This window comes from Schistocerca serialis, chromosome 3 (genome assembly GCF_023864345.2).
Source record: "Schistocerca serialis cubense isolate TAMUIC-IGC-003099 chromosome 3, iqSchSeri2.2, whole genome shotgun sequence".
Classification (NCBI taxonomy): domain Eukaryota; kingdom Metazoa; phylum Arthropoda; class Insecta; order Orthoptera; family Acrididae; genus Schistocerca; species Schistocerca serialis.
Genome location: NC_064640.1, coordinates 318,485,858 through 318,510,920, shown reverse-complemented (window position 1 = coordinate 318,510,920; position 25,063 = coordinate 318,485,858). Strand labels below are relative to the sequence as shown.

Sequence of the window (25,063 nt, the reverse complement as noted above, 5' to 3'; positions counted from 1 at the left end):
TTCCGGAAACAGCGATCGTGTGAGACCCAACTCGCTTTATTTGTTCATGAGACCCAGAAAATATTAGATGCAGGCTCCCAGGTAGATGCTATTTTCCTTGACTTCCGGAAGGTGTTCGATACAGTTCCGCACTGTCGCCTGATAAACAAAGTAAGAGCCTACGGAACATCAGACCAGCTGTGTGGCTGGATTGAAGAGTTTTTAGCAAACAGAACACAGCATGTTGTTATCAATGGAGAGACGTCTACAGACGTTAAAGTAACCTCTGGCGTGCCACAGGGGAGTGTTATGGGACCATTGCTTTTCACAATATATATAAATGACCTAGTATATCGTGTCGGAAGTTCCATGCGGCTTTTCGCGAATGATGCTGTAGTATACAGAGAAGTTGCAGCATTAGAAAATTGTAGCGAAATGCAGGAAGATCTGCAGCGGATAGGCACGTGGTGCAGGGAGTGGCAACTGACCCTTAACATAGACAAATGTAATGTATTGCGAATACATAGAAAGAAGGATCCTTTATTGTATGATTATATGATAGCGAAACAAACACTGGTAGCAGTTAGTTCTGTAAAATATCTGGTAGTATGCGTGCGGAACGATTTGAAGTGGAATGATCATATAAAATTAATTGTTGGTAAGGCGGGTACCAGGTTGAGATTCATTGGGAGAGTGCTTAGAAAATGTAGTCCATCAACAAAGGAGGTGGCTTACAAAACACTCGCTCGACCTATACTTGAGTATTGCTCATCAGTGTGGGATCCGTTCCAGATCGGGTTGACGGAGGAGATAGAGAAGATCCAAAGAAGAGCGGCGCGTTTCGTCACAGGGTTATTTGGTAACCGTGATAGCGTTACGGAGATGTTTAGCAAACTCAAGTGGCAGACACTGCAAGAGAGGCGCTCTGCATCGCGGTGTAGCTTGCTCGCCAGTTTTCGAGAGGGTGCGTTTCTGGATGAGGTATCGAATATATTGCTTCCCCCTACTTATACCTCCCGAGGAGATCACGAATGTAAAATTAGAGAGATTCGAGCGCGCACGGAGGATTTCAGACAGTCGTTCTTCCCGCGAACCATACGCGACTGGAACAGAAAAGGGAGGTAATGACAGTGGCACGTAAAGTGCCCTCCGCCACACACCGTTGGGTGGCTTGCGGAGTATAAATGTAGATGTAGATGTAGGTAGGAATGATCATCAAAATAAAATAAGACAAATCTGAGCTCGAACAGAAAAGTTTAGGTGTTAGTTTTTCCCGCGCGCTGTTCGGGAGTGGAATGGCAGAGAGATAGTATGATTGTGGTTCGATGAACCCTCTGCCAAGCACTTAAATGTGAATTGCAGAGTAATCATGTAGCTGTAGATGAATGATTTCTTTGGTGGTGCAAGCGTATGTGTGTGCGGGGGGGAGGCGGTTGTGTGGGGGTGGGGGTAAAATTCACTTATTCAAAGGTACATGATACACGTCTCAAGTTTCATCATCCACCACAATTTAGGGCATTAAATAATCATATTTCTTCACGTCACTGCACCAGATTCGCAGCTGGTACGACGTGGAACTGACACGACCGTTTTGAACGAACCTTACAATATGCATAGTGTCGTCATTGCTGTATTATGAAAACTGTTGAACGTCATGCAGACAGTAGAGGGAATGACAGCACCGTCAGCAACCGAAAAGTAACTTTACTTCATTTTTGTTTGGCCTATGTCTGATCTGTTCTTGTGGATGTGTCACTTGAACTACTGGCAGCTGCAGAAGACAAAATCAGCTGCTACTGTGGAAATCAAATTTAGAGGCAAACGTGAAAGAGAAATATACCACTACTCGAGGAAAGGTCTGGATAGCTTGAATCTACACAAAATTCTGGGCTTAGAATTTCTAGAGGTCTGTTTCGACGACGACAGGAGATGGGTGGCAGCGGTTCTGGAGTCCCAATTTTCCTCGAAGGAAGTTACGTACGCGTAGCTGTGTCCGAGAGAGGCCTATATGATGATGGCTGGTCCTTTCGACACATAGCGCAAAACATTGGTTGAGAAGATGTGACGAATGCAACGGCTGAGAGAAGACAAGAGTTACCGACGGGAAGGATTTGTAAGATCTAGACTCGCATGCAGAGAGAGGACTGAAGATTTCTACAACAGATTGTGAATGGGGATTTGTCTATGTTTTGAATGACAAGAGATTACACTCATACCAACCTATACGTCAGGTTCCCTTAAATGTCCACCAGCTCCTGCAAGACAATGGAATGGCGTCGTATCAGTACCCAAGACCAAGAACACGCTGGAAGCATGTACTGTTTCTGTCAAGGCCTCGATCAGGAAATCTGTGTGTTAAGGAACTCTGGTCGGTGTCAAGTGACATAGGTTACTGTTAAAGGGAGATGGGAGGTACATTAAGGTTTAACAACATCCCATCGATGACAATGTTGTTAGAGAAGAAACGTAAACTCGGATAGGCAATAATGAGAAAAGAATGATTTGGGACTTAACGATCCTTCGACAATGACGGCATTACAATTCCGATAACCGCGGAAATTATGGGAAAAAATACGCTTAGTATCAAATTTTTGTACAGTGGTAGAAGAAAGCGCCGTGAACAATACACTAAATATCCTGACTTGTGGGGTTTGAGTGAGGGGGGATGGGGGCGGGGGAGGGGGAGGGGCATTTAAAGGTCTTTTTTTTTTTTCTTGAACAACTCGAAAACCGCGGCTTCCAGCGAAAATGTTTCCCAGCAGAAAATTAAACAACATTAAATTTCCACAAAGAAGGTTTTACTCATTTTTTCTCTGTCGGTATAAAATTAATGTTTATTGTTAAATGAAGTGAGATAAGAAAATATATTAAATGTGTGTACCACCTCCAAATGCAGTAGAGCCGTATTAGGGGATACGTTGTACTCTGGGGGTTTAACAAGCTGGAGGGGTGGTGGGGGGGGGGGGGGGGTTGAAGGGAGAGACGTGTGTGCAGACATGAGATTCAGTTGATGGAATGGGGCTGATCATATTAAATTCTGGAACAGTAAACTACTTTAATGGATTGTTTGACTTATGCTGAAATGCGTGAATTTTTATAACACATAGGTGACACACAGAGAGAGACAATTTAAACCTCCGGGCCTGTTCAGATTTTGAGAAAGCTGAGCTTGGGGTGATACGTTTGATACCTCTCATAATTCCAGACATTGACAGTGGAGACAATAATATTGACACTATCGAATGTACACACATCAATAAAAGTTTTGCATCATCTGGGTTCCGAGAGTTCTGGAACCTGAACAGAAAATTGGAATAGATGTCAACATAAACATCATTTCCGCCCTTTTTACTGCACGTGAAAACCGCACATTGCGTGTTGTACCACCATACAGCGAGACTTTCGGAGGTGGTGATTCAGATTGCTGTGGGCACTGGTAACTCTAATACCCAGTAGCACGTCTTCTTGCATTGCTGCATGCCTGTATTCGTCGTGGCATACTATCCACAAGTTCATCAAGGCACTGTTTATCCACATTGTTCCACTCGTCAACGGCGATTCGGCGTAGATCCCTCAGAAAGGTTGGTGGGTCACGTCCTCCATAAACAGTACTTTTCAATCTGTCTCAGGCATGTTCGATAGCGTTCATATCTGGAGAACATGCTGGCCACTCTAGTCGAGCGATGTCGTTATCCTGAAGGAAGTCATTTACAAGTTGTGTACGATGGGGGCGCGAACTGTCGTCCATGAAGACGAATGCCTCGCCAATATGCTGCCGATATGGTTGCACCATCGGTCGGAGCATGGTATTCACATATCCTAGAGCCGTTACGGTGCCTTCCATGAACACCAGCGGCGTACGTCGGCCCCACATAATACCACCCCAAAACAGCAGGAAACCGTCATCTTGCTACACTTGCTGGACAGTGTGTCTAAGGCGTTCAGCCTGACCAGCTCGACTCCAAACACGTCTCCGACGATTGTCTGGTTGAAGGCGTATGCGACACCCGTCGGTGAAGAGAACTGTTTCCAACCCCCAGCGGTCCATTTGGCATGTTGTTGGGCCCATGTGTACCGCACTGCATTATGTCGTGGTTGCAATGATGTACCTCGCCATGGGCGTCAGGAGTGAAGTTGCGCATCATGCAGCCTATTGCACACAGTTGGAGTCGTAACACAAAGTCTTGTGGCTGCAAGAAAAGCATTATTCAACATGGTGGCGTTGCTGTCAGGGTTCCTCCTAGCCATAATCCGTAGGTAGCGGTCATCCACTGCAGTAGAGCCCTTGGGCGTCCTGAGCAAGGCATGTCATCGACATTTCCTGTCTCTCTGTATCTCCTCCACGTCCGAACATCACTTTAGTTCACTCCGAGACGCCTGGACATGTCCCTTCTTGAGAGCCCTCCCTGGGACAAAGTAACAATGCGGACGCGATCGAAACGTGGTATTGACCGTCTAGGCATGGTTGAACTACAAACAACACGAGCCGTGTACCTCCTTCCTAGTGGAATGGCTGGAACTGATCGGCTGTCGGCACCCCTCCGTCTAATAGGCGTTGCTCATGCATTATTGTTTACATCTTTGGACGGGTTTAGTGACATCTCTGAAGAGTCAAAGGGACTGTGTCTGTGATACAATATCCACAGTCAACGTCTGTCTTCAGCAGTTCTGGGAACCGGGGTGATGCAAAACTTTTTTTGATGAGTGTATATTGACAGTATGTCATGCTTATAACAGGCCCAATATCTTACTTAATAACAACAAATAACTACTCATTTAATAAACTGAGAATAGCTCCACTACATAAACACGAGCTCAGTGAAGTTGTTTTGCTACTCTCATGACAGAATTGTACAGGAAATGTTCCGGGGTACAGTTTGTTTGTAAACTGAAAAACGAGCAGCGCTCGGGGTGGAGGAAGTTGCCTTTTGCCGGAGGACCACTGAAGCTGCCGTAGAGCATGACTAAGCACCAGTTTCCAGAGTGTACATAGGCTTACATAGTTTCTGTCTATGTGCATATGTTACGTTAGTGTTACTAATAATCTATAGCTACGTTTTTCTACCCTACTTCATTTAACAACGAACATTAATTTTATACCATTAAAACACTATTTTAATACCTTTCGATTTTTCCATCCCCTGCACCGTGGAAATTATTAGCCATAGAGAAAACAATAAAGACTCTTTTTGTAGGAAATATAATGTAGTTAAATTTTGTGCTTGGAAATAATTTCGCTAGAAGTAGCAGATTTCGAGTTATTCAAGAAAAACAAAAAAAAAACAACATTTAAATACCCTCACCCCTCTCACCACCTCCAAGCTTACACCCCACCGGTCAGGATTTTTAGTACATTGTTTCTTGGTAGTTCCTCCTACCGATGTGCAAAAATTTGCGACTATACGAATTTTTCACCTATTGAACCAATTTTAATCTTCAGTGATTCAACTGCTAACGGCAGGCGCCAGTGTGATCTATCCAAAGGAACTACGCGCTTAAGATTATTCTTTGAAATCGCCAAAAATTTAAATTTTGATAGGCGGTCGGGGTTGTGAGATGATGTCCTTCTGAATTCGAATCTGTGTTGTTTAATTGCAGTGCCACCTTGCTCAGTAGATTAGCAGCGGCCACTAGTAGAAGCGAATGCCGTAAAAAAACAAATAAAGCATGTGTGTGTCTGTGTCAACCACAGCGCATGTCAAAACTATAGCACAGTTCCGGAAATATCATCATTGCTCTAAGAAATAACATGCTTGACGCGTAACAACAGCGACAAGTCACTTTCGATAAATTTTATTCACGCTATTACCAGCTGCGTAAAGCGAGGCTCACTTTCGGAGGTGATGTATTTTCATGTTATATATTGGAAGACGTCAACATTGAATCTGAGATTACAACAAAGTATTTTAAGCCACTTTCACAAACTTTACTGTATAGGAGATATATAATACGTTACGGGATCGTTGAACGTAGGAAAACATGGCAAAAGATGGATGACTCACTGGGTTTTTACATATGACGTGAACAGTCTTGGGTATCTATTTCCATTCTTAATAAACAAATTAAGTGTCGTATCGAAGAATGTACTAAATCTTAAGATGGGCTTTGATTCGCAAAACCTGTAATAGCGTTAATAAACGGTACTGAAAATGGCTGGTTACTGTTCCTATTCTTGTTAATAAAGAGCATCGATTCACGGAATGAAATGTCTTGAGAGCAACGGTTATTTTCTTGGGAATAATCAGCACAGCTCTAAATGTGTGTCATCTTAATGTCATTTAATTATTATTAACAACATCCTGCAGGTGATTCAGTGCAACTGATATCAAGTGCAACGCCTGTTTCCGATATTTCTTCTTTACTAACTTTTACGGCAACAAGCTTGCAAAATCCACCAAGGACTTGTTGCGTGGTTACCAGAAAGGCTCAAGCCAATTGCGACATTCAAAGCTAGGCGTGTCTTGCGATTCGAACGATATGTGCGCTTGGTAGTTAGCTGTAGTTTACTTTCTCTTCGGGCACTGCATGTATCAGAGTCCTGTCCATACAGTGTTCAATACGGTACTTCCTGAGAAAATTTCAATGGCAGGAAAGCTGCATGTAAATGAATTGTGCTTACAACACATTCAAAGTAAGTTATCGCTTGCAAATGCTTAGAATGACAGAATTCTTGTGGGCTAAGTAGCATCTCCTAAAATATCTTGTTAAGCGTATACATTATATACCTGTACGTAAACTGCCTTAGAGCAGCATAGAACGTTGGATGTTGTTTTATACCTGTAGAAGAACCGCCAGTATGTCTCGTAAGCGCCAAATGATGCCAAATAACCAAGTTGATGAGTACAAACTTGAGCGAGTGTTCGGTCTTCATGAATGCATTCTTCGTTAGATCAGATCCTCATCTGATTAGGAAATAATAGTACTACAGTTACGTACGTGTGAAAGAAGTGGTTCTAAGGCAATTGGACAAGTTGGCACCCAAACTGGACCACTAAATGCTTGCATCGTCGTCACCTCATGAGCGTGTCGCATTGACCACATTGAGCATAAAAGTTGTGCCCTGCAATTAGAACTATATTGCTCCTAACATTCTCCATCGTCTGCAGCGCCATGCGTAGTGCATGAACATTTCTTCTGATCAGGATCATCAGCTTTTATAAAATGCATCCGAATATTTTATCCATCAGGAAAATTCAAATGGTTTAGTTAATATTGGTTCAAATGGCTCTGAGCACTGAGTTAATATTGGTACTGTAATGTACTTTTCGCTGGCGTTTCACATTTCGCGCGTGCGCTCGCGCGGTTTATACTAACTCAAGCAGGGCACTTTAATGCAGAACTTGCAATCAACAATAATAAAAGGGTGTCATGTGGGAGTTGTAAGAATGTAATAAAGGTAAATTGTAATTGCTTTTATTTGAAGCAGAGATATCTGTTAAGGGCTGTTAAAACAAAAGAACACGCATATTACAGTTACAAACCAGTATTTAAAAATAATCATTGGCCTATGCTGGTATTAATCATCTCAGGGACAGTTTCTGGGTGTTATTTGCCTATAACTTTGAGATGAACGGAATATTGGCGGGTGAAATTTTGCAGGAGTACATTATTACCTCCGCATACGGGTTCCATATTGGGTTCCATATTGGGTGGGAGCAAAGTAGCACCTACAGTGGCTGTTTTGTGCGTGGTATCTGTGACCTAGCCAACCTGTACATTATGCATAAAACCAAAGTCTTAAGGAATTTCTAGTGGAATAATTTTCGGACCGGGGCATTTATAAACGCTAGATGGAACTATGGTCCATCAGTTATGTACTCTCTGTCACGCACTGCCTAATATATGTATCTAATCTTTTCATCGTATTCTGGAGCTCTTGAGCATAGTAGAGGTGTCCGTTGTGTCGCGGTATGCATGCCTTTAGAGCCTCCTTCCACTCAGATATATCACAGTACAAAGTACGGTCAGCTATGCGCAGCTGTCTGAAGAGTGTGTATTTCAAAATCTTTGTATCAGTCTTCTAGGTGTGATAGATCACTTCATGGGAAATAACTTTTGTTATATGCAAAATGGTTGTTGATACTTCCTGGCTGCATTAGGCATCCTTTTGTATTTGTTATGCCCCTGAGAGGCGGCACGGTGCAGGCATTCTGCAGCATGCAGACACTTGCACGGAGTGACACTTGTACGAGAAGGGAATGTGTTGACATTTGCACGGAGCCCAGGACACTGTAGGTAGGGACAGGGTGTTTCAGAAGTAGGATATACTGGCCTGTCCGCTGCTACCTGCGACGTAATGTGGAGAACGAAAAAGCCTATTTCCTGCACAAAGTTCCATATTCCCGCACCACTGCGCAGCGTGCGTGGCTTTCTCCCAGCATTGCGGTTCACCTTTGACTGGCGAGTAGTGTAGTAGAGTTTCATGTCTCAGTGCTTAGATAACTGAGTTCACCGAGACCACCATACAGAAGCCTTTACTGATTTACAACGGGCATCAGTATATTTTATCTTAAAATTAATGTTACTACAAGACACATACCAATTACAACTCACGGGCACCATAACGTTTTCCCATTCTGCTTATATGAGGCTAATTCTTGTAATTTCAAGCTCAGGTTAGCCTTTTCCTTGAATATTCTGAGTAAAAATCTACTGTCTTCTTGAGGTGGTGCAATGGTAGGGATAACTGATTGTAAGCCAATGTCTATTTTCTTGGAGCTTGTTGACTGTAATGAACAAGACTTCAGTGTGTTCCCTCAAATTATATTTACGCAGTCAACAGCCAAAGTAATTGATTTCCAACTTCTGGGGGCCAATTGTTTCGCTTCAGTTTTCCAGTATGAGTTTACGCCAAGTTCGGAGTAAAGTTGGTTCTTTTTGATGGTGATAGAAATGAAAAATTATCTTCGTTATCTTTCGGTGTGCCACGGGCCCTTATGCAATTTTTTGTTTTTATTTTTTGTTTGTTTTTGAGTGAAGTGTCCCCTTAAAATGAGAAGTAGCTATTTTGAAAGGGATGAAAAGTAGCATGATGGTCGTGTTAGAAACTTCATTCAGACACATCAACGTCAACGTATCAGTGCATGATACCTAGTCTTTCCTTTTATTGTATGTGATACGCTTAGTGTTCTATTAATGGGCTTCAAAACTTTGAACACAACGCAAAAATCAGTTTACGACAACATTGCAATAGATTCCATGCAAAAGATTATGGTCATTTGGGAGATGAACAGCGAGAAGTCGATGTACAGAAAAAGAAAACCGCTTTTAATCGATAAGACTGAATAAAGTATTCACCAGATGGGAGCAGAGAAATAACCGTCTCAATAATTTTCCCAATATTTTCACAATGAAAATACATTTTTGTTTTCCTGAGGAACACTCAACGAATCTGCAGTTAGCTCAATTTACCATACTGCTTTTCAGCTTGCAAACGGTTGCGCAATTTCATTGATTTCCAGGTTGTGTTGGCAGTGTGGAAACTTGGCTACAGTTAGAACTTATACACCTACTGTGTACGGTTTAAGTGATTAGTTTCATAGCAAAATTAGTCTCGTAGACTTCTGTTTCCTCAATGTAAATTTTCACGTCTTTACAAGACTGCAGCTATAATTATGCCGATGTTTGGGCTTACATGTACATACTGCTTTTTTTCACGGTGAAAGGAACCAAATCCACCCACAAAAGCTCACTGGTAGACTTCAACTTAAGAGCTTGTCTTCGAATTAGCATTAATCGAAAAGTGGTAACAGACACTGATCTCTCAATCAAAAGCATAAGTAATATTAATTGACATTCTGTGTTTTTGTGTTTAACTTTAAATAAAATTCTAACGAAATATAAATTTGTCAATTTAAATTTCGTCCTAATACAGCAGTCGTCATAAGGCTGCAACAGTAATAAAAAAACCGTGTTTCTTATATAGCAACATCAAAATATTAAAGGAGATATTGAATTTCATCTTCAGTTCTCATTATGTTGAATTTCATTGTCAGTTATCATTAATACATCAATCTTAAAAATAAATTTGCCACGAAACGCGTTAATGAGCCACCTGAAGCGATACGTTGTTGTTCAGTGGTGTGGTGTGAGCGCGAGCTAGCTCGCACGATCGGCTGTGCTGAACTGCGAGACATAAGTGTGCCTGTACTTGTGAAAGGCCAGTTCGGCAAGAGCCCCAGGCTCCATGTAAGTGTCAGTCCGTGCAAATCTCACTCCGTGCAAATGTTCCAACCCCCTCTGCAGGGTGGGTATTCCTTGTATGTTGCCTATAGTCCTGTAATCTGCACCTTATGAAAGGTAGTAGGCGCAGCAATATTAACCTTCCTGATTCGCTTCTAAGTCATCTTTCTCCGCTTAGAGACACTCATTCTTCAGGTCCTCTTGTTGAACATGATTCATCAGGTAGTATGCAGCACAAGTGGTTAGTAGACTCTGCTAGTTCGGTGAAATCTCGTCATCCCAGGGTCGGTGAATGCTAAAGGACGCCTAGAGTCGGTGGAAAGCATTAGCGAACATTTTGTCTCTAGTAGAAGTTGTTCCCCATGAAGAGATCTATCGCTGCTAGGCGTTTGATGTTCAGACTTTGAAACACCCTGTATATATAATCGTAAATGTAGACCTGCGGCTTTGGGCAACCTCATTCTCTTCTGTAGTCAGTACAAAAAGTAGTTACGCCCAGACATATGCAATTGTTAGCAGAAGTTACTTGTTGGACAACAATCGAATCGCCGATGCACATTGCCGAAGACCATAAAAACAAGAACAGTCGCTGCCGTTGGTAATTTAACACAGTACAGATCATCCATGCACAGTCACCATCAGCGTCCGAAATACAAATCCAGAGGTGAAGTCCAGGCCACCACGATGTCAGTTACGATACTCAGAGTAGATAAAGCACGGAGAGAATCGCACACGAAGTGCCCAGAGCCGCTTTCGACCTTGCTTATTGCTTTCCTGAGGCGGGCAACACTCCGCAGGTGAAACGGTGACGTGGGCGTGGCCTGCAGACCAGGCCAATCTCTGTTGTACACTCTTTACTGTGTTCATCTGGTGTAGGCACTAAAGTTAAGCTGGAAGCTCCATCCTTCGTCGACGACTTAAGTTCTCTTTCTGGACGCCAGAATTGATGTGGATCTCCAGATACAACCTAACAGAAATTACACGATTTTTTGTATTATACATCATTAACTCATGGCGCTACCGTCTTTTCAGGTGTAATTGAGATAAAGTTTGGGTGAGTTAAGCACCTCTGATGGCCTCATTGTTATGGTGCTAAGTTTTCCGTGAGGGAAGGATGTGCACTTGTGTTTTCATCTACCAACATGTCCTATATTCACTCTTTTCCTAAATATACAACACCCACTTAAAAAATTAAGTGAGCTAAAATGCTGACTTTTTTACATGATCAAATATGTTACACACTATGTATTTGTACCGCTTAGAGAACTGTAGCTAGCGCTGGAGAAATTACGTAATCAGTAAATCTTACACTAGAGCTCATAAAGAGTTGTGTGCAACGGGACTGGGTGAATGATGCAATGGCTCAGACGACAGATCGTCATCCAGCAACAACGAAGTTCGTAGCCCGTACGGATATGTTAAGATACATTTCCGTATCATTATACCTTAAGAATATAGGAAATGCTTACTTGAAAAAGGTGACAGCTGACGTATCCTCCTTCTTTACATAACTGAGATAGTGTTCAATCTATGGTGATTTTGACGTCGATGCAAAGCCAAATCATAACCAATAAAATGGCTGTGCCTGTCTCATCAGAGACTGTTCTTGTATTTAAAGTAAACTGTGAGCTTACTTTAATCAGTTTTTCTTCTCATTTCTATTTCAGAGTTCGAGAATGATACCACACAGCGCAGTTCTGCTGTTCGCTGTGATGGTGACAGCGGAATACATCCCTCCTGGACCTCGTTACAGGTGTCCTGAAAATGGTGTAATGCTGTATCCTTGCAAATGCTCTAAGGAAAGTGATCAAGGCCTGAGTATACATTGTGAGAACACAAATTTAGCAGCAATGGCTGTAGGTTTGGCCAACGTCGCTGCCCTCCGATCTCCTATTGAGGAACTGGTGTTGTACGAGTGTAATATTGGTAAGTAGCAGCCATTTTAATAATTTAAACTGCCTCGTTCGTTAACTTAGGACTCTGTTATTACTAAACATTATTTGCTTTAATAAGAGTTTACATTCCCATTCCATATTTCCGCTACATCTCAGAAGAAAAAGGTGCTGTATAAAAAATATACTTTGCTACGCATTTACTAGGAGTAAAACATGTAAACATAATAGACTATCTACCACTCTGACGATAATTTCAAATAGTGTCAACGCAGTATCCTTAATGCTTCTAAATTTGATCGGAGGATGTTCTTATGTGCTTTTAGACGATCTTAAACGCCCCAATAAGTTTAAAAATAGTCTTTCGTTATCGTCCTCTGCCACTATTCACAATAATACAACAAAGCCACATTATGTGATCGCGGTTACTTCAATAATACAACAATAAACTAATTTGGAAATTTGTGGTAAGGACTATGGTGCCAAGTTGCTGAGGTCATCGGTCCCTACGCTTACACACTACTTAATGTAACTTAAACTAACCTACGCTAAGGACAACACACACACCTATGCCCCAGGGAGGATTCGAACCTCCGACGGGGGGAGCCGCGCGAACTGTGACAAGGCGCCTGATACCGCGCGGCGACAGTAAATTAAGGGCTTTGGAGCCAGGAACGAGGTCGCATTAACAGTACCCGTCCGTGAAGTAGGTTTCTATAGTGCAAGTTTCCAGTGAAATGTAACTGCGCCCCCTACGCACGCCTTCACTAGGTAGCCAGCTACGCTGGAATTGTTTTATCCGACAATCCCATTGGTTATTCAATGATTTTCGCGGAAGTTATCAACTGCAGGATAAATGGAGCTGTGGGTATTAATCCTGGCAAGATCTTACAACGGAAACGTCAGAACTCTAATGTACAAATAGAATAAAAATTATTTTAAATTATGAATATGTGTCTGCTTTACCACCCATCAAGGTCTTCTACCTCTAACACTCTACATTTTTTGTACTGTGCTGTCAATGCCTGAAGTCTGACCTATATAAAACCAACAGAAGTACAGTTAACTGAAGAAACAATGCCGTGTAACAGACAACAATGGCCAGCAGATTCACAAGTAATAAATTAGGTATTATATGGCAAAAAGATAAACATTTGTTCTAAAAAAATGCAGGGTGGTCAGAAATAGTCTGAAAGGCTTGTGACGATGTTGCAGAATAGATTATGCTGAGAAATAGCTGTTAAGAAAAGAATTCGATGTGTTGCGCCGTTTCCGAGTTAATTAACACTGCTGTTAACCAATCAGGCTGTTGCCCACTGCCGGCCAGATACAATTAATGTCAGTTGTTTTCATAGAGCAAATGGTAGCGCACAAGACTACTCAGCCTTTGGTTTGGGTTCTATCCTCACTGCCGTCCCACGTTCAGTTTTGGTATTGCTCTCTTGTTTGGTTTTAGGAAACCAAACGAAGGACACGTTTGGTGACACTGTCTCTGGCGGGCCGCTTTAATTTCCGTGCTCAACAGCCTGGTCGGCTAACATCAGTTCTAATTAACTCGGGAACGGCGCAACGTATCGAATTTTTTTAACATTTATTTCTCAGCACAAAATACCCTGCAACACCCTTACAAGCTTTTCAGACTGTTTCGACTACCCTGTATGTGTTAACACTTCCCAAAATAAAAGTTGCTGTGTTGTACTTTCTTCCCTCATTCGTCAGCGAAGTGAAAATCTGGGGTTTCAGTTTAGTGACTAAAACGACTAGGAAACACGTGGACTTGCTACGTCATTTTCGGTGTATATGCACTGCAGCTGTCCCATATAAAATGCCACAGTGATCACACGGTCCAGATCTCTGCCACGAATTGTTCCATTCTGCAGTGTTCTGATCATTTCGTTGAAACTCTACATTTGCAGTTCTGTGAGGGAAAAGGAAAGAGCGTATAAAACAGCAACTTCTATTCTGGGAAGTACCGCATCTGTTACCATATATTGTTCCAATCAAATATTTATCCTTTTGCCAAATAATGCCTCATTTATGGCTCTTGTGAATCTGTTCCAAATAATTGTCTGTTGCACAGAGTATCGTTTCTTATTGGGCTGCAGATTCATTAACCTTCAGACATTGATTGCTCACAGATACAGGGTAGAACAGACACGTCTCCATGTTTTAAAATCATTTTATTCAGTATTAGCAGTTCGAACTGGAACACCTGTCTTGTTGGATAAGGTAGCTATATGTGTTTCGGTTTACTGAATAATTAAATCTACAACTGTCTGTGGTTACACTTTCTAAGGCTAAACAATAAAATATTTTAAATGATTTTAATACATCTAATAGTTTCGATAGCACCTAACATTTGCACTTATTTCTTTTTAATGGCCACATAGAGTAGTGCAATTAAATCGATTACTTATGAACTTGTATCTGTTTCCAAATGTTAAGTATCACATCTGCATTGATTTGTCTACTGTTTTGACAACGATGTTTACTCTATCACAAGAATATCACCAGGTTTAAAAAGCAAATCTTCTAACCAACTGTCCGCAAATGGTTCACATTTCATTGTTTAAAAAATGTAACTATGTTGTCATATCTACTTGATAAATGCTCCAAACACTGAACTGTACTCTAGAAAGAGTCGCAATAGCCCCTTGCATGCGATATCCTTTATAGATACTTTCTCAGCACCCTTTCAACAAATATAATTTTTCCATTGACCTTCCCGAATACTAATTTCACACGATCGCCCCATTTCATATCGCTCCTTAGTATTACTTCTAAATATTTATACAATATGACGATCTTACGATGTTTACCACCAATTCCGTAATTAGGCACTATCAGTTTCTTTCTCAGCATATAGGCACTGCATTACATTTATCTACTTATAAAAAGAGCACAAATTCATTACACCAAGTGAAATTTTGGCCAGTTCTGTCAACAGTTTATTAAAATCATCCAATTTCCTCCCTGCTCCCAATATGAATGCAAAATCCATTAACGAAGCCGAAATCATCTGAGCTGAGCACTGATGGAAACCTGTAGTGGGAACAAGTAAATCGATGTTTAAAGTAGGGTCGTTATCCGAATAGCGGAAAACGTGACTGGTAGTAACACATGTAACATACTATGCAATACTAAACTAGCGGCTGCCAGAGAGGCTTCATACAGACGAGAGTGGGTGAGCACATGTGACGTGCTGCGTATGCTTTTGCCGGCGTCCGTCGATCGCGAGCTGCAGCACCTCTGAGCTGCGATCGATATCTGCCGTTAGCAGGGATACTAAATCCAGTGCCGAGACTTTCATGTGCACAACAGCATCGTCAGCGAACAATCTGATAGTGCTGCTGACCTAGTCTGATACATCGTTTAGAGACCCTACTACGCTTTCTTATGTTACTTTTGTTTCTGTGAAATAGTCACTGTCCAACGTAACGCACTAGGTTCTGTGAGTTAAATATGCCTCGAGATTTTGTCATATTTGGTAAAACCTTATGATCATATCTTGGATAGTAGTCGACAGTGTGGTACAGTGTGGTTCTGTGTCGACTGCCTTTCGGAACTCGAAGATGACAGAATCTAAGTGTTTAATTGCTCCTATTGTTTAAAAGGTATGTATGAATAAAGCAAGCTGTGGTTCACAAGAGCGTTTTTCTCTGAAGCTGTGTTTATTCTGTTACACTAGCTTGTTGTTGAACTTAGAAATTTCTCTAGGATCCTGCAACAGACGGATGTCAGCGTTACTGGTCTGTTATTCTGTGTATCCGCTTTTTTACCCATTTAGCAAACAGAACTGGCCTGCGCTGTGTGCTTCGTTAAGGAGTCTACCAACTTCGACTCACTTCGAACGTCAGAACAATATATACTTTTTCAAACCTCACACTGGATGTCAGACAGTTCACCACGATTAAGCTGATTCGTGCCTGCAGTGTTTAATTGTAGTCGTCTGCCATCTTTTTCGGTAAGGCATAATTTCCTTTCTGTCCGTAACACAGCACCAGTCTGCGCAGTTTAACAACATTCTCTCCTGTCACCTCCAAGATGATGGCAGCGGGGTTAAGGTTATATGACAGTTCGCGAGTCACACAGTTGCTTGTGCTAAACGCATGTAACTGTATCTTTGGACCTTAGGAATATGTTGACGCTCTTCATGTGTGTCTAACAATCGATCTCTCACGTCTTTGTGGATCGTTCAGGCATGGATAGCTTAAGATGTCCATCACTTTCAGCAGGATGTAGTTACAAATCGTTCATGTTAGTAAGATACATTTTGTGTAATGGGCTAATCGAGTGACGTCTCTGAATCTTGTTCATATGAATTGTAAGGGGCGATCACAAAGTTTCCATTTGAGAGCGTTGCTGAATCGTATATGCAACGTAGTGCGAGTCCGATGCGGGCGAATAAGCACCGACATGATGGAAAGGGATAAGTGGGGCATTCGTGTCTTTCCGACGTGCGTGTGGTAAATGCGGAAGCGTTAATCATGGAGGCGTTATTACCAAATGCGTCCAAACACGACCAATGTGCTGTTCCTCTTTTCTTGACTGCCGAAGGACAAACACCAGTAGACAGCTATCAAAGAATGAGGAATGTGTATGGGGCAGCATGTGTGTCGAAAACCACCGTTGTGAAATGGTATGCCAAGTTCCATGCTGGTCGCATTTCGACACAAGGCTCCGGTCGATCTGGGGGGCTAGCCTCAACTGGGAGACTTGAACTGGGGGGACACTCGAGCGCTCGCCCTATAGTCGAGATCTCTCCCCATGCGAATATCACACCTTCCGTCCTTAAAAAAAGTGCTTGAAGGAACGACGATTACTGTCGGACGAGGATGTGTACGGTTTTTTACCAAACGGGCACCTCCAACCTGGTGCTTCAGTGGGATGATTGTCTAAATGCTCACGGCGATTTTGTCTGATTGGCATATCGATTCTGCACTGTATGGCCTTCGAACGGAAACTTTTTGATCGGCCCTTACGTATTGTGTGTTTCCTAGGCTAATCTGACGCTTATGAATCAAGTCTCGCACCTGTCACTGGTCGACATCGTGAAATTTCCTCTAGAACAATTACAGTCTATAAGTCACTCTACCCATGAGTGACTATATCATGCTCGTTCAGCGTTGTCGAACGCTAACGGCACACGTGAGCAGTAAGAGTCTTTTTACCAAATGTTCCTGTTTACCATGGGAAGGTATTCACTCATGTTACAGTTGTTATGGCAACAATGTCTCTGGAACACTGAAAACCAACGGTCTTTAACTGTCATATGTGTATCATAGAGAGCTTTTTTATACTTGTATCTCCTCTTACAGATAATTAAAAAAGAAATTAATAGATTTTATCATTTCACAAAGTTTCTGGCTACAGTGCTCCATAACAGAAGAGCATGAAACATGTTCTGTCATGTTTCAGTTAGTGGAACTCACGGCTTACTTCTATATCTGCCACCTCCATACCGATCCATTTAACCTAGTGGCTTTCAGTTTCCTGAATGTTATTTTATTAAGTGTTGTGCTCACAGAACATTTTACACATCTGAATTTGTTATGAATATGCACCAAATCACGACACTGGAGCTCTGTTTATTACATCTACACTAAAGCGAAACACGTATGTTCGCTATCGTCAGTGTTTTAAGTACTGGTAGGCTTCATGAAGCAGAGTGGTAGTTTATTTTTGTTGTTCTCACTATGTTGTATCTTTCTTATGTACCTAATGAATTGTACTGGATATTCTCCTTTCTAGGTCGGCTTTATGGGCCAATGCTGTATCCTCTTCGTGTCCGTATTTTGAAAATCATTGATACGCCATTAAAAACCATTGACCAATATGCGTTTCTTGGGATAAACAGAACAATGCAAGAGCTTCATTTAATCAATTCCCAGCTGGAGCATTTTCCAGTTGAAGCGTTTCAGGTAAGTCAGTTGTTAGTTATTGTGAGTAGTTTTAGGATGTACAAAGTATTATTGCAATCTTTTGAGATAATTTGTCATACTTTTAAATATCTTCTATGAAAACAGAAGAAACACTTTCCTGATAAAGAACAATACACAAATTCAGTTCAGTAACTATGTGTTTGTTCACAGGTGCCATGCATCATGGTACTCTATGCTCAATATGAGTATTTACAGAATGTTACCAGCTTGATAAATGAGACATATACTTAACATCTTCCCTGTTGTTTGGTGAACTCACCCTATTTTCCCATTCATCTGTGGATGCAATGCACTCATTTGTGACTTACAAATACACAATAAATGACAAAACTGTTTCATCAGTTCTGACATAAATTAGGGTCCTGATCCATAATTAACATCTCTGGAACACTGAACTTCAGCAACCAATTATTTACTATGGCCATAGGCACTGCATCAGCTTGCTGCTTTTGGATAGTTACCATTCCCACGTAGGTAATACAAAAAAATATCCATTATTGCAGCACATAGTGTTTTCTTGCTAGAATGACCACACCAATCATTTCAGATGGCTTATTAATTGCTGATATTCTTTGCAGTGGAGTACACTGATGGATCAATTAAGACCACTGTGCACAAGGTAAACAGTTCTTTACATATTGCTCCACAACCTGTTTACATTTACAGCACCAGTACTGTTCAGTCACACACTGTTCTGTGGTTCTTCGACCCTTGTGCCCTGATAACACATGACCATGTGCCTGTCACAAAACTTCTTCATGCATTGCGCACGTTCCTACTGAGGTCATGATTCTTGTCATGTTGATAAATTACATCAAAATCAATTTCACTAAGTTTCAGTGCACAAAGCATTAATCTACTTGATGGATCTTTGAACACTAGTAGCCACTTAAATGCTGTGTGACTCGTTATTACCTTCAGTTTTTTACCATATAGATAACACCAGAAGTATGTTATACCATGTCTGAGGCTTATCAATCCCTTCTCCATAGCACATTAATTCCTTTCTGCTATATTCAGCTGACATGAGGCATAGGCTACCAAGTGCTCTGCTCCATTTACTCCTTGATTAAGCCTCTGAGTACCAGTGGTTTCTGCCTCAAACTGCAGTTTCATCATTTTCTTTTCTTTTTTGGAAGTACCTGTGCCTTTCCCATGAACCTACTGATGTCATTGCAAGACAGAGACACCGAGATACTCCTATGAATGTAGTGCAATGTAGCTGTAACTTACAGTGTTCAAAGCAACAGTCGGCATGGATATTGTGCTATGTGATTGTAGGAATTCGTCACATTTTTCTTTAGTGATCATATTGAGGTGGTCATAGACAGTGAAAATAAGTATACACACTGAGGTGAAAAAAGTCATGGGATACCTTCTAATATCATGTCAGATCTCCTTTTGCCCAGCGTCGTGCAGCAACTTGACGTGGCATGGATGTCACAAGTCAATGAAGGCCCATTCACAAATACTGGGCCATACTGCCTCTATAGCTGTCCATAATATTGCAAAAGTGGTGTTGGTACAGGATTTTGTACATGAACTGACCTCTCAATTATGACCCTTGTCATCTGGATTGCCAAATTATTTGCTCAAATTGTCCAGAATGTGCTTTGAACTCAATCACAAACAACTGTGCCCCAGTGACATGGCACATTGTTATCCTTAAAAATTGCATCATTGTTTGGGAAGATGAAGTCCACGAATGGCTGCAAATGGTCTCCATGTAGCTGAATATTGCAATTTACAGTCAATTAATCAGTCCATTCCATGTAAACATGACCTACACCATTATGGACCCACCACCAGTTTGCACAGTGCCTTGTTACCAACCTAGGTGGCTCTGCACCACACTCAAACACTATCATCAGCTCTTACCAACTGAAATTGAGACAGTTGACCAGGCCACAGTTTTCCAGTCATCTAGGGTCCAACTGATATGGTCACGCGTCCTGGAGAGGCACTGCAGTGCAGTGTCAGGGCTTGGCATGAGATAATTTAGCTCACCACTGTGGCAGATTGGGGTGTTGCACCATACTGCTTTAGTAATATTTTGGCCCTGCCAGAAAGATTTCAGAGGTAACTAGCTTGCCTGCCTTGCATGGGTTGTGAAGTGTGCACCAAGGGGTGGTGCTGCAACTATACGATTCAAATCTTTGGAGGCCTCTGCGCACTTTTCATTCATTGTCATCATAACCAATTTTTTGTAAAGATTCTGTGGAAAGTATCAAATACATAATAACTTTTTGCTGAATGCATTCCAAAATCTGTGACTATTTGCACATGGTATGTGGATGCTAGTGAAAGTAACATCAAATCAGCACTGAGTGTTTTAACATGCATACGAATCTGGCACTGGAGGTAAACCACAGGAATTACTGATTGATTTGCAGATTCTTAAGGAAACAGCCTCTTTTCAAGTAGATACATGTACACCAGCATCTCTCATTAGAAAATATATCTGGAGTCAGATAACCAGTTTTTTAGCCATTTAAATTTTATCCCAACTGATACTGCCCAAACCTAACCTATTAAAAGGAAAATTAACATGTATGTAGAACATGGGCTGCAAGGAAACTGCAAGCAATTTAAAACTAGACTCAGAAAATGGTCACATTCTTAATTACAGCCTCTGTAGTGTTGAAGATGAATCCTCAATAATCAAAAATAGGTTGGCGATAATGAAAGCAATGTATAAAAACAATTAAAGATAGCGATTTAGAAAGTTGGACTTCATTGTTTTTATGTCTGATAATGGTAACTTCTGATTTCCTTCATTTTCTAATATTGATTGTTGAATAAGAATTTAGCAGATGTATAGAGCACGATAAGTCATTATTTTGAGATTTATGTAGCAAATAATACAACAATTTTACCTTTTTTGATTGAATTACAGTAGCTTCCCTAAAACTGAGAGGGATTTCTTCTCCTTCTACCAGTAATACTGTACATATAATTTAAAACTTTGTCATAATAGTTCACAAGACACCTACATTATGTTTCCTTTGTTTTTATACATATTACTTAATGGCGTATTGGACACAAGATGGGATTTGCCTCTGAAGTATTCATCAGGCAGTTCTTTAGTGGTTTGCTGCTACACTGTTGCACTGTTAAATATCTTAATATATGCCTGTGTACTTGGGCACTAAAAATATTGCTGCTATTTACAGAAAGATTAGGGCTACATAGTTTGTCTTATGACTCTATGATTTTAAATAGACCTTGTCAGTTAGTCAAATTTCTTCTAAAAATAAAACTCTTCATAACAAGGAAAAGTGAATGGTGGCTGTTACCTGCCAACCTTTTAAAATTTCCATATGAAAAACTATTCATAAATCTGTAGATTAGATTAGATTAATACTAGTTTCATGGATCATGAATACAATATTTTGTAATGATGTGGAACGAGTCAAATTTTCCAATACATGACGTAATTAAGTTAATTTAACAACATAATTAAGTTAATATAACAACATTTTTATTTTTTTTTTATTTTTTTATAATTTTTTGTTTGGTTTTTTCTTTTTTTCTTAATTTATATCTAAAAATTCCTCTATGGAGTAGAAGGAGTTGTCATTCAGAAATTCTTTAATTTCTTCTTAAATACTTGTTGGTTATCTGTCAGACTTTTGATACTATTTGGTAAGTGACCAAAGACTTTTGTGGCAGTATAATTCACCCCTTTCTGTGCCAAAGTTAGATTTAATCTTGAATTGTGAAGATCATCCTTTCTCCTAGTATTGTAGTTATGGACACTGCTATTACTTTTGAATTGGGTTTGGTTGTTAATAACAAATTTCTTAAGAGAATATATATACTGAGAAGCTACTGTGAATATTCCTAGATCCTTAAATAAATGTCTGCAGGATGATCTTGGGTGGACTCCAGCTATTATTCTGATTACACACTTTTGTGCAATAAATACTTTATTCCTTAGTGATGAATTACCCCAAAATATGATGCCATATGCAAGCAATGAGTGAAAATAGGCGTAGTAAGCTAATTTACTAAGATGTTTATCACCAAAAGTTGCAATGACCCATATTGCATAAGTAGCTGAACTCAAACGTTTCAGCAGATCATCAATGTGTTTCTTCCCATTTAATCTCTCATCAATGGACACACCTAAAATTTTTGAATATTCTACCTTAGCTATATGCTTCTGATTAAGGTCTATATTTATTAATGGCGTCATACAATTTACTGTACGGAACTGTATGTACTGTGTCTTATCAAAATTCAGTGAGTCCATTTACAAGGAACCACTTAGTAATTTTCTGAAAGACATTATTGACAATTTCATCAATTAATTCTCGTTTGTCAGGTGTGATTACTATACTTGTATCATCAGCAAAGAGAACTAACTTTGCCTCTTCATGAATATAGAATGGCAAGTCATTAATATATATTAAGAACAACAAAGGACCCAAGACCGACCCTTGTGGAACCCCATTCTTGATAGTTCCCCAGTTTGAGAAATGTGCTGCTCTTTGCATATCATGAGAACTGCTTATTTCAACTTTCTGCACTCTTCCAGTTAGGTATGAATTAAACCATTGGTGCACTGTCCCACTCATGCCACCATACTGGAGCTTCTCTAGCAGAATTTCATGATTTACACAATCAAAAGCCTTTGAGAGATCACAAAAAATCGCAATGGGTGGTGTTCAGTTATTCAGATCATTCAGAATTTGATTGGTGAAAGCATATATGGCATTTTCTGTTGCAAAACCTTTCTGGAAACCAAACTGACATTTTGTTAGTACTTCATTTTTGCAGATATGTGAAGCTACTCTTGAATACATTACTTTCTCAAAAATTTTGGATAAAGCTGTTACAAGGGAGATTGGATGGTAATTTTGACATCAGATCTATCCCCTTTTTTATGCAAAGGTATAACAATAGCATATTTCAATCTATCAGGGAAAATGACCTGTTCCAGAGAGCTATTACACAGGTGGCTGAGAATCTTACTTATCTGTCGAGAACAAGCTTTTAGTATTTTGCTGGAAATGCCATCAATTACATATGAGTTTTTGCTTTTAAGCAAGTTTATTATTTTCCTAATTTCAGAGGGAGAATTGGGTGAGATTTCAATTGTATCAAATTGCATAGGTATGGCCTCTTCCATTAACTGCCTAGCATCTTCTAATGAACACCTGGATTCTACTATATCCACAACATTTAGAAAATGATTATTAAAAATATTCTCAACTTCTGACTTTTTGTTCATAAAGTTTTCATTCAATTTGATGGTAATACTGTCTTCCTGTGCTCTTGGTTGACCTGTTTCTCTTTTAATAATATTCCAAATTGTTTTAATTTTATTATCAGAGTTGCTGATTTCAGACATGATGCACATACTTCTGGATTTTTTAATAACTTTTCTTAATATAGCACAGTAGTTTTTATAATGTTTGATAGTTTCTGGGTCACTACTCTTTCTTGCTGTCAGATACATTTCGCTTTTCCGGTTACAAGATATTTTTATACCGTTAGTAAGCCATGGTTTGTTACATGGTTTCTTATGAGTATATTTAATTATTTTCTTGGGGAAACAGTTTTCAAATGCATTTACAAAAGTGTCATGAAATAAATTATATTTTAAATTGGCATCAGGTTCACAGTACACCTCATCCCACTCTAACTGCTGTAGGCTTTCCCTGAAATTTGCAATTGTTAAATCATTGACTGAACGTACTACTTTGGAGGACTGTTTAGTACTGCTGAATGGAGCTATGTCATATATTGTAACTAGCTGTGCACCATGATCAGAAAGACCAGTCTCAACAGGCTGAGCATTTATCTGGTTAAACTTATCTTGGTCTATAAAGAAGTTATCTATCAGTGAGCTGCTATCCTTTATCACCCGAGTAGGAAAATCAATAACGGGTGTCAAATTGAAAGAATCGAGTAATACTTCAAGGTCATCTTTCCTATTACCCTCTTTCAGGGAATCTACATTGAAGTCCCCACAAAAAATAATTTGCTTCCCCCTGTCTGACAGATAGCACAACAAGGAGTCCAAATTTTTCAGAAATAGATGAAAATTTCCCGATGGGGACCTATATACAGTTACAATTATAAATGTGCCTTTATTTAATTTGTAACTGTATATAGGTCCCCATCGGGAAATTTTCATCTATTTCTGAAAAATTTGGACTCCTTGTTATGCTATCTGTCAGACAGGGGGAAGCAAATTATTATTTGTGGGGACTTTCATTTACCAGTACATAGCATATATTGCCCATGGATTTTATATGAAAGTAGGCTAATTCATGTTTGACTGGTGGCACTGTTTCTTAAATTGTAGTTTCATAAAATTAAATTATGGTTAATATCTTAATACTTGAAGAGTTTACTAATAATTAACTCATTGTTTCAGATTCTTGGTAACATTTCTGTACTAGAAATTGATAACCACAATATGAAAAAGTTACCACAGAATGCATTTTCTGCAGGCTTGCTTCCAAATCATTTGGAAAAACTGCATATTACAAATGGACTTATCACTGATATTCCTGCAGATGTTTTTGTAGCACTGAGGAAACTTAAGAAACTTGATTTGCATGGTAACAGAATAACACAGCTGCGCAAAAATCAGTTTAAAGGACTTAGAGACACAGAAGTGCTTGATTTGTCACACAATAACATAACAAAGATAGATGCATCACAAATTGCTGATCTTCCAAAGATGGGCTGGTGCAACCTGTCTCATAATGCACTTACTGAGTTGACAAGGTAAAGAATCAGAATAATATTTTGAAATGTGTTTCTCTCTCTCTCTCTCTCTAGTTATCTGTCTATTTTGTGTGTGTGTGTGTGTGTGTGTGTGTGTGTGTGTGTGTGTGTGTGTGTGCGTGTGTGTGTGTGTGTGATGTGTAATTGAACCACATTAATAACATACAGCCTTGATACTTAGTGTCCTAGTTATGGATCAGTAGAAGCCAGAAGATTTGAGACCACTAACATTTCTTCTCTAGTCACCACAAACCGTACTGATCAAACAATACTATAATGCAGTAGCACTGTGGTAATGATGAGTGGTTGTGCCACTTCACTGGG

The 25,063-nt window shown here is 40.1% G+C and overlaps 1 protein-coding gene across 1 annotated transcript in view; it reads left to right on the top strand.

Moving 5' to 3' along the window:
- The window catches only part of LOC126470126 (protein artichoke), a 181,944-nt gene that overhangs the window by 106,709 nt on the left and 50,172 nt on the right, over positions 1–25,063 (top strand). Inside the window, exons 2-4 of the mRNA XM_050097741.1 lie at positions 11,829–12,087; positions 17,805–17,974; positions 24,384–24,739. Of these exons, the coding sequence (XP_049953698.1) occupies positions 11,838–12,087; positions 17,805–17,974; positions 24,384–24,739 (776 nt within the window). The 5' untranslated portion in view covers positions 11,829–11,837. The remainder of the gene's footprint in view (positions 1–11,828; positions 12,088–17,804; positions 17,975–24,383; positions 24,740–25,063) is intronic.